At 45.7% G+C, this 10,189-nt stretch overlaps 1 protein-coding gene across 3 annotated transcripts in view; it reads left to right on the forward strand.

The window, feature by feature from the left end:
• Positions 1 to 7,418: 7,418 nt before the first annotated feature.
• Positions 7,419 to 10,189, forward strand: part of LOC100135972 (potassium channel TSK3) — a 104,554-nt gene continuing 101,783 nt past the window's right edge. The window contains 4 exon segments of one of the 3 annotated variants that reach the window (NM_001124312.1): positions 9,147 to 9,511; positions 9,513 to 9,633; positions 9,635 to 9,685; positions 9,687 to 10,064. In NM_001124312.1, the coding sequence (NP_001117784.1) occupies positions 9,147 to 9,511; positions 9,513 to 9,633; positions 9,635 to 9,685; positions 9,687 to 10,064 (915 nt within the window). 3 annotated transcript variants of the gene reach the window in all.

Raw genomic sequence — 10,189 nt, forward strand, 5'->3', positions numbered from 1 at the left:
AACCGTGAATATAGACTGTTAGCCAAGTATAAACACTACAGTCAACACACTTGAATGTTTGTGTGTTTCTTCAGTCTTGTTTGTCTCTTGTGCAGAAAGAGTAATTGGTAATTTAAGCGATGGACTCCATAGAGGTGTGTGTGTTATAGATTCTACTGTTTGTTTTAAAAGAGGATGTTGTCTGGTGGAGGGTTGATCTTCTTTACACAACACTGATGCAGTGAAATGAGTGCTGTGTGTGTTTACCTGTTATTCCATCCCTCAGTGGGACTGTGATGGCACGTTACATCAGTGTCTGTCTTGTTGATATTCTCTGACAGCTGAGTATTGCCAGGCTAGGCCTGGGGAGCTGTGAGTGACCAGAAGAGCCCTGGCTGAACTGAATATTGCCAGGCTAGGCCTGGGGGTGCTGTGAGTCTGGCTGAACTGAATATTGCCAGGCTAGGCCTGGGGAGCTGTGAGTGACCAGAAGAGCCCTGGCTGAACTGAATATTGCCAGGCTAGGCCTGGGGATGCTGTGAGTCTGGCTGAACTGAATAATGCCAGGCTAGGTCTGGGGGTGCTGTGAGTCTGGCTGAACTGAATATTGCCAGGCTAGGCCTGGGGGTGCTGTGAGTCTGGCTGAACTGAATATTGCCAGGCTAGGCCTGGGGGTGCTGTGAGTCTGGCTGAACTGAATATTGCTAGGCTAGGCCTGGGGGTGCTGTGGGTCTGGCTGAACTGAATAATGCCAGGCTAGGCCTGGGGGTGCTGTGAGTCTGGCTGAACTGAATATTGCCAGGCTAGGCCTGGGGGTGCTGTGAGTCTGGCTGAACTGAATATTGCCAGGCTAGGCCTGGGGGTGCTGTGGGTCTGGCTGAACTGAATATTGCCAGGCTAGGCCTGGGGGTGCTGTGGGTCTGGCTGAACTGAATAATGCCAGGCTAGGCCTGGGGGTGCTGTGAGTCTGGCTGAACTGAATATTGCCAGGCTAGGCCTGGGGGTGCTGTGAGTCTGGCTGAACTGAATATTGCCAGGCTAGGCCTGGGGGTGCTGTGAGTCTGGCTGAACTTAATATTGCCAGGCTAGGCCTGGCGGTGCTGCGAGTCTGGCTGAACTGAATATTGCCAGGCTAGGTCTGGGGGTGCTGTGAGTCTGGTTGAACTGAATATTGCCATGCTAGGTCTGGGGGTGCTGTGAGTCTGGTTGAACTGAATATTGCCAGGCTAGGTCTGAGGAGCTGTGTGAACTGAATGTCAGGCTAGGTCCGGGGAGCTGTGTGAACTGAATGTCAGTCTAGGTCTGGGGAGCTGTGTGAACTGAATGTCAGTCTAGGTCTGGGGAGCTGTGTGAACTGAATGTCAGGTCTGGGGAGCTGTGTGAACTGAATGTCAGGCTAGGTCTGGGGAGCTGTGTGAACTGAATGTCAGTCTAGGTCTGGGGAGCTGTGTGAACTGAATGTCAGGCCTGGGGAGCTGTGTGAACTGAATGTCAGTCTAGGTATGGGGAGCTGTGTGAACTGAATGTCAGGCTAGGTCTGGGGAAAGTCTGACCAGAAGAGAGATCTGCAGTGCCATCACTCACCACCAGATGGAGCCTTATCACCGACTGCAGGCCCAGGGGGTGTGTGTGTGTGTGTCAGTATGCATCAGTCCCAGGTGACCTGTTAGTCATGCTTAAGAACCTGTTAGAAACAGAAACTGTGAGAGACTTGTCTTATGAGTACCTTGACAGTGTTTTCAGCGTTTTACATCAGTAAACTAGATTAAGCTGTGTTATGAAGCCTTATTTGGTTTGATTTGAATTCATTACACACCTATTTTTCGCTTCAAATAACTCTTAAAACAATTATAAAAATGCTCTGTTGGTGAGTCTGTCTGCTCCATCAAGCTGCTCTGTGTGTGTGTGTGTGTGTGTGTGTGTGTGTGTGTGTGTGTGTGTGTGTGTGTGCGTGCGTCTATCTGTTCACTTTGTCTGGTCACTGACGCTAGAACACCTACTCGAAGCGCAGTATGAGAAAGAAAAAGCCTTTTGTGTGTGTGTGTGTGTGTGTGTGTTTCCTGACCTCCTGTGTCGAGCCTATGTGCGCTTGTGAGGGACTTCTTAAAAAGTTATATATAATATACTTCCACCATAATCTCTTGACCTGTCAGTTGGATTTATTCTGTCAATCAGTCTCTCCAATCCAATCAGTCACCTTTAGAGGGGAGGAAGGCGTGACTAATGAGAGAGGGAGAGAGAGCTGGGGGGAGGGAGTGAAATACTAGTTCAGACTGAATGGCTTATCAATGCACTCAGATGGAAATAAATGAGAGAAGAGAATAAGGGAATACAAGAGGGAGAAGTAGACTGAAAGAATAGCAAACAATAAGAGAGGAGAAAAGTGTGTGTGGTAGTCATGGCTACAGTGGTGAAGAGCATGAGAGAGGGATCACTTTGTAGGAACGATGGGAGGATGAGAAAGAGTGTGTGTGTGTGTTTGTAGATGAGAGAGAATCTGTCAGTGTCATTTAGCCGAAAGGTTGCAGACAGCTGACTAAGTAAGAATATATAACACCCTTTCAGATACACACATACACTCCACCCCCGTGTACGCTCACACACTCTCCTCCTGTCTCACGCTGACACTGCAAAAGAATAGTTAGTTACTTACTTACCTCTTGTTCTTATTTCTATTTCTCGTGTGTTTTTGTTCTACTTGAGTTTTTATTTATTTGTTAGGGTACTACTGATATTGATTACTACATTGTTGGGAAAGACCAAGCAAGAAAGGCATTTCACTGTACTTTTCCACGGGACAATAAAAACTGCAAACACAGGCAGCACATGGTGAGGCTGCATCATAGCTGCATTAGTGGGCTTGTGTCAGCAAGTAGCAAGAACAAACTGGACATAGAAAATATATTCAGCTGCTTTGGGAGAAATAATCAGTGTTGATTTATGATCAAAAACCTGGAAGAATAAAGAAACAGATACTCAAACGGGTGATGAGTCTGTTGACAACGTTTGGCAATAGAGAAGACTTCTCTGACTGGCATAGTCACTGCATCAATTCATTCACTAAATCATTGGGAATTGGACTATATTCACTACTGACATACTGTCAAATAGCTGTGGCTGTGTCTCCCTGTTCACTGACGCTATGACACCTAGCTCAAAACGCAGTATGAGAATGGAAGGGCCTTTAGTGTGTGTGTGTGTGTGTGTGTGTGTGTGCACCTGCTCCCACTTAGATGGGAGCAGGAACACATTACGGAGAGCTCTCTCCCTCCATTCTCTCCCGCTCTCACTCTCATCCTTCTCTATATTTTCCCTACCTCTATTTCTCTCTCTCTCCCTCTCTTTATATTTTCTCTATCATTTCACTGTCTCTGTTCTCTCCTCCTTCTCTCTCTCTCTGTTCTACTTGATTAGGCTATCAGATAGAGAACAGAACGCTGGGCTGTGGCTGTGGCTGTATCCATCTGCATACAGTGATTAGTATGAAGCCCTGGGTGAGCCCACACAGCTCTCAGGCCACTAATGCAATCACAACCATTAGGATATGATGGAAGCTGTGGAGCTCAGCTATTACTGACTGTCTGATGGACTGAGGCCCTGTCTAGTGCTTTATTGAGGAGGTCCTATACTTCACTTGCTCATCAGTTCACATGTGATCTGTGGCCATCTGTTCAGTGCCACTGTTTGTTCGTTGTGACGACTTAGTCAAAGGTGCTGGAACATGAACATGATCATTCAGGATTAGTTGTTAAGGCCTGTGACAAGGTTAGAAGGAAGGAAAGAAGGGAGGATACACTTGAACACGCCTTGTACAAACAACACTGTTTGTGTGTGTGTGTGTTTGGGGAGTACTTGTGCCTCTCATCACGCTTGTAAAGGTTAAGGGGACTACGAGAGATGGAGAGATTGGAGGAATGAAAGAGACAGAGAGAGAGTGAACGAATGTGTGTGTGTGTTTTATGGCCGATCGGATCCATGGATGGGCTGATCTCTCGCTCCCTTCTGTCTATCTCCCCCTTTCTCTGTTTCGTAGCTAAATCCGTATGTAATTTACTGTCCTTACAACACAACAACGCTGTGTTGCTTTGTACACGCTTTTATAGACAGAGAAGGGGGATAATGAATCTGTATACTGTGGGGTTGGCATAGCAACTGCCTTTCCAACCATTATTGCTCTATGTGTTGTATTATTCCTCTGTCACATCTGTTTCACACCATGTCTGACATATGCTTCAGAGGTGTGGCTTAACCTTTCCAATACAAAGCACCCAAATCACTTTTTCTCAAGGTCTTTACACCAATCTCTCCATCTTTTTTGCAGACCCCTAACCTTTATGGGGGGCATAGGTATCCCCCTCCATCTTTCTGTCTTTCCCAATTTCTCTCTTGATCACTTGACCTCTCCCCACCTCTCTCTGGGCCAGCCCTCTCCTTCTGGGCCTGCCCTCTCCTTCTGGGCCTGCCCTCTCCTTCTGGGCCAGCCCTCTCCTTCTGGGCATGCCCTCTCCCTCTGACCACTGATTGCCTCCGTCTAGTTTGTCTCTCTCTCTCTCTGTCTGGTAAAGTTGTATTGACAGCGGTGTCCCTTGACGTCACTGTCTTCTTCCTGGGATGTCTCTCTCTCCCGGTGACCCTCAACCTTTCCCCGGGGTTTTTATTTTGGTTGCGCGATCGCTGGACCCGCCACTCTCCCGCGGTGACCTGTCGCCCTGACCCCAGAGCATCCTCACTCTTCCTCCTCTTCCCCTCTCCTCTCTCTCTCTCTCTCTCTCTCTCTTTATCAAGCTGTGAATTCAGTGACATCTGCTCTCTTTCTCCATACCTCTCTGCCTGTCTACAAACTGCCATTTAATATTATCATGACTGTTCAGTTCACTGTTAAGGTCTGGAAGTTTTGCCCCCATCTTTCCATTACCATGACTACGGTCGGTCGGCGATGAGGCACTGGCTGTGATACAGGGAAGGAGAGTTGACATTTGGCAGGTGCCGTAATAATTTAGAAATCCGTTGGAATCGTACCCTAAATGTCATGATGCGCTTTACTATCTGCAATATTCCCTAATCGCAAAGAAGATTATTAGGCTACAGGGAGAAAAGGTGCTGTCACATTTCATAATCTTCTCCTACACAACACAATTCCACGCGCATTATTCCCTCATCCGGTTAGAGCGCATAGGCTTAATATTCTATTAAGAAAAAGCACAATATGGAAAACGCATGAGAGTGTGTATAGCCCCCTACACTGTGCATAATCATAGGCTCATGGTTGAAAATAAGATAATTACTTAGATAATATGCCATGACATCAAAAGTCCTAAGGCTGGTTGAGGTACACTATGTGGAGGAAGAACTAGGCTGTAACACCATATACTATCCTATCAGCCTATAAGCATGGCTCAATCTAGTAACATTTATATTAGCGCTTATTGTTTTTGCATATAAATGGACCTGCAATCTGATGATAGGCTAGGAGGCTATAGCCCTATCATAAGCATCATGCACTATAGGCCTATCATAAGCATCATGCACTATAGCCCTATCATAAGCATCATGCACTATAGGCCTATCATAAGCATCATGCACTATAGCCCTATCATAAGCATCATGCACTATAGCCCTATCATAAGCATCATGCACTATAGCCCTATCATAAGCATCATGCACTATAGCCCTATCATAAGCATCATGCACTATAGCCCTATCATAAGCATCATGCACTATAGCCCTATCATAAGCATCATACACTATAGCCCTATCATAAGCACCATGCACTATAGCCCTATCATAAGCATCATGCACTATAGCCCTATCATAAGCATCATGCATTATAGCCCTATCATAAGCATCATGCACTATAGCCCTATCATAAGCATCATGCACTATAGCCCTATCATAAGCATCATGCACTATAGCCCTATCATAAGCATCATGCACTATAGCCCTATCATAAGCATCATGCACTATAGCCCTATCATAAGCATCATGCATTATAGCCCTATCATAAGCATCATGCACTATAGGCCTATCATAAGCATCATGCACTATAGCCCTATCATAAGCATCATGCACTATAGGCCTATCATAAGCACCATGCACTATAGCCCTATCATAAGCATCATGCACTATAGCCCTATCATAAGCACCATGCACTATAGGCCTGTGTGGCTTATTATGACTCTTGATGTAGGCTCTCAGCAGTGGTGTAAAGTATTGAAGTGAAAATACTATAGCTACTTAAGTCGTTTTTGGGGGGCATTTGTACTTTACTATTTATATTTTGTACTTTTACTTTACTGCATTCCTGAAGAGAATAATGTACTTTTTACTCCATTAATTTACCCTGATACCCAAAAGTACTTATTACATTTTGAATGCTTAGCAGGACAGGAAAATTATGCAATTTATGCACTTATCAAGAGAACATCCCTGGTCATCCCTACTGCCTCTGATCTGGCAGACTCACTAAACACAAATGCTTCATATGTAAATGATGTCTGAGTGTTGGAGTGTGCTGCTGGCTGTCAGTAAATATAAAAAATACAACTGTGCTGCCTTGTTTGCTTAATATAAAGAATTTGAAATGATTTGTAATTTTACTTTTTGTATATTTTAGCAATTGCATTTACTTTGGTACTACTTAAGTATATTTAAAACCGAATACTTTTATACTTTTACTCAAGTAGCTTTTTACTGTGTGACTTTTACTTGAGTCATTTACTATGAAGGTTTCTTTACTTTACCTCAAGAATGACAATTGGGTACTTTTTCCACCACTGGCTATCAGATAGGTGGGCTAACAGCCGCTCCTCGGTCAAACTCTGATTGGGAATAGGCCTATTATTACGCGTCTCTAAGTCTCCGGTGTCGCTCTGCAAACTCAGCACCTTCATTTCCCTCATCCTGATTGCGATGTCTTATATCGGACTGACCACGGACAATTTACCCCACGAGAAGGTAGACTCCAGTTGCCTAAGTGACCACAATCAGAGACCGCAGGAAACTTACCGGCCTCATTTGCCAGCTCACTTAGCAGAGGCGCACCCCTCTATATCTCCCACTCTCTTGACTATTGAGCTCTCTTTGGTGTCTTTGTTTACTAGTGAACAATGAATTGTTCTCGAGCAATGACCAGTTTCCCAGCATTCAATTAGGCCTATCTTAATTTGACAGCGTTAGTTGACATTAGCTTAAAGGTCGAAAAGCCTATTGGTTTTCACCTGTAGCTGTCTAATTCTGCCCGTCAAAATAAGACTTGTCTATTGTTCTTGTCTGTGTATGTCTTTGTTTATTGTAAAATTAAAATAAAGTAAAATAAAATATTAGAAAATAAGACTTATTTTTGTAAAAAAAACAAAAAACGTCTTCACCCAAGAAATATAAAGTTGTGTGTAGGCCACTCCCAAGAACGAATGAAAACCGCACGCTGTCAGAAAGGATGTAGGCTATATGACACAGTTTCCCGGAGAACTGTGTGCAAATGTAACAGTTGCTTTACATAAACGAGTAGTAATATTAGCCTATATGATCATGATCCATAATAGCGTAATATAATTTATATTCGCGATGTTATTATGGGGTTCAACGGGAAAAAACGTCTGGATGTCGTGATAAAAATGTATTTGTAGTTTTTCTTGTCTTCATAATTACCCAGTGACTGTCCAATGAGAATTACAGGGAGGGGAGGCAGAGAGCGAGAGCAAGCGAAAGAGAGTGAAGTTGAGAGAGACATATTCGGAGAGACAGTGTGAGCGATAGAATGAGTGAGTGAGGTAAAGGAAGAGTTGCATAGTAAATCACATTTGTCATTTATAGGCTACCTTTTTTTTTTAGCATAGCGTGTTTGCATGTAGATGTCGAGTAGTCTAGCGATTCAGTTATTTTATATGGTGAGAATGCTGACGGAGATTTTCATATCAACAGTAGGTTCATAATATAATCATGAAAGATTATTCAGTTCTTTCATTTTTAAGGACATTTGAAATAATCGATATGCGTGATATCAATTCATTGATCCCTGGACTGACGGAGATAAAGACTGATTGATTTTACAACGGCGAATTGAGGGAAGGAATCATCCAGTACAGAGGGAAGGAAGGGAACCAGTGAATTATTTGGGAGAAATCAAAGCGCTCCGTCTCCTGTGAGGACCTGTCGCTGGTCTCGCACCTAGAAGAAGGGGAGCAAAAGATGATGGAATGGCCGTGACAACATGAAAAAGAAAAAGTGTGGGGGTCTATTTTCATCCAGCCAGTGATTCAACACGACTGACCTGGGGGACAGAGAAGGGGAAGAGAAGGTAGGAGGAGGAAGAGAGAGAGAGGGGGTTTTGGGGAGAGAAAGACAAAGAATGCATGGTGTCTGGGTGTGAGATAATCTGTGAGATTTTAGGAAGGTAGTTTAAGAATGAATAAAAGTGAATTGAAAGATCCTTGCCATGTAAACTATAGGACACATATAAACACAGAATTGACAGAAGCATGCATTCTAGGGGACCAGTATTCAACTGTGCTCAATAAAGTCAATACTTTGAAAATAATCATTTTTCACTAATGATCGGATTTGCCTTGTACACGTCCAGATAATTTGCTATAGTCTATCCTATCTGAATGTAGAACAGATTAGATTAGTATGACAGAGATTGGTGGAAGGTGGGAGAAAGAGAGAGAGAGAAAGGGAGGGGGAGATGTGAGGGTTACAGGGACAGTTGACTCAGTGCAATAGGGAAGTCAATATTCTCTCCAAAGCTGATCAGTTCTCTACTAATTTCAATTTCTCAACCATCATGTGCTCCCTCTTTTCCACGCCTCCCTTCCTCCATCTCTCTCTTCCTTCCTCTCTCCATTGTTTCATAATTAAACCCCATCACTCTTCTAATTCTAATGTTTCTTCTGTACTTCTCTTTCCATTTTTCTCTCTCCTTTTCCTCCCTCTGTCTCTCCGTTAGGTAGAGAGTGGCCTGTCGCCCTCCGGCCCCCACCATGGAGCCCCCTCCCTCTCTGAGCTTGACTCTCCTGGGAGGCAGTGAGGACGAGGACCCGCGTTTCCCCCTCCCTCTGAGTGGAATCTCCCACTCCTCCATGACCGGCAACTACCCGGGATCAAACCACTCCAACCACAGGGGGGGATCCAGCCTGGACCGGCTGAATGGGTCCCCCACTACACCTAACATGCCCAAGGCCTCCCTCCCCAAACTGCCTCTGTCCTCAGTGGGGGGTCAACCCCTGCCCCCCCTCCCCAATGCCCTTCACCCCACCAGCACCCCTCTATCCTCGTGCCTGGGTTCCCAGCACAGCCTGAGTGGAGACAACTCCCCAGTCTACAACGCCCTCTTTTACTCCTCACACTCCCCTTCCATGGAGAGAGAGAGGGACAGGGATAGAGAGAGGGACAGGGATAGAGAGAGGGGATGTAAGCACCGCCAGGCCAGCCCGCTGGTCCATCGGAGAGACAGCAACCCTTTCACAGAGATCGCCATGAGCTCCTGTAAATACACAGGCGGCGTGATGAAACCTCTCAGTCGCCTCAGCGCCTCCAGACGCAACCTCATCGAATCAGACAGCGGCAGCGACACCAAAGAGGGCGGGGCAGCACCTGTTACCGGCACAACTGCCATTGGAGGGCGGGACCGGGACAGAGAGGCACCACCCACTTCCTCATCCTTGCCATCCTCCAATCAACCAACCCAGAATCCTCCAGAGATAGTGATCTCATCAAAAGAGGACTCGCCGTACGCGAGGGGTTATGATATCACCGACTCATCCTCCAATCAGATGTCAATATACCATCAGAACCACGCCTTGGTGGGGAGTAGGGGAGGTTTAAGCAGTGCAGGGGGCACAGGAGGGGGTGTAGGGGGGAGCAGGCAGGGAGGTGTAGGAGTTGTTGGGGCTGTAGGGCCGAGGGGGAGCTGCTCCAAGGCTTCTAGTTCTAAACGTAAGAACCAGAACATTGGTTATAAACTGGGCCACCGGAGGGCGCTGTTCGAAAAGAGGAAGAGGCTGAGTGACTACGCACTCATTTTCGGAATGTTTGGCATCGTCGTCATGGTGATCGAGACAGAGCTGTCCTGGGGCGTTTACAACAAGGTGAGCCGAAGGGGAGGGGTTCATCTGACCCAATGGGTGTGTCCACTGTCATGGTGCTGTAGGCTCAAAAACGGTTATCCAATAACTTGTCCAATTAGAATGATGATTTCTGTTTTCCATTTCAG

Source organism: Oncorhynchus mykiss, chromosome 2 (assembly GCF_057628025.1).
Source record: "Oncorhynchus mykiss isolate SJ-2025 chromosome 2, ASM5762802v1, whole genome shotgun sequence".
NCBI classification, from domain to species: Eukaryota; Metazoa; Chordata; class Actinopteri; order Salmoniformes; family Salmonidae; genus Oncorhynchus; species Oncorhynchus mykiss.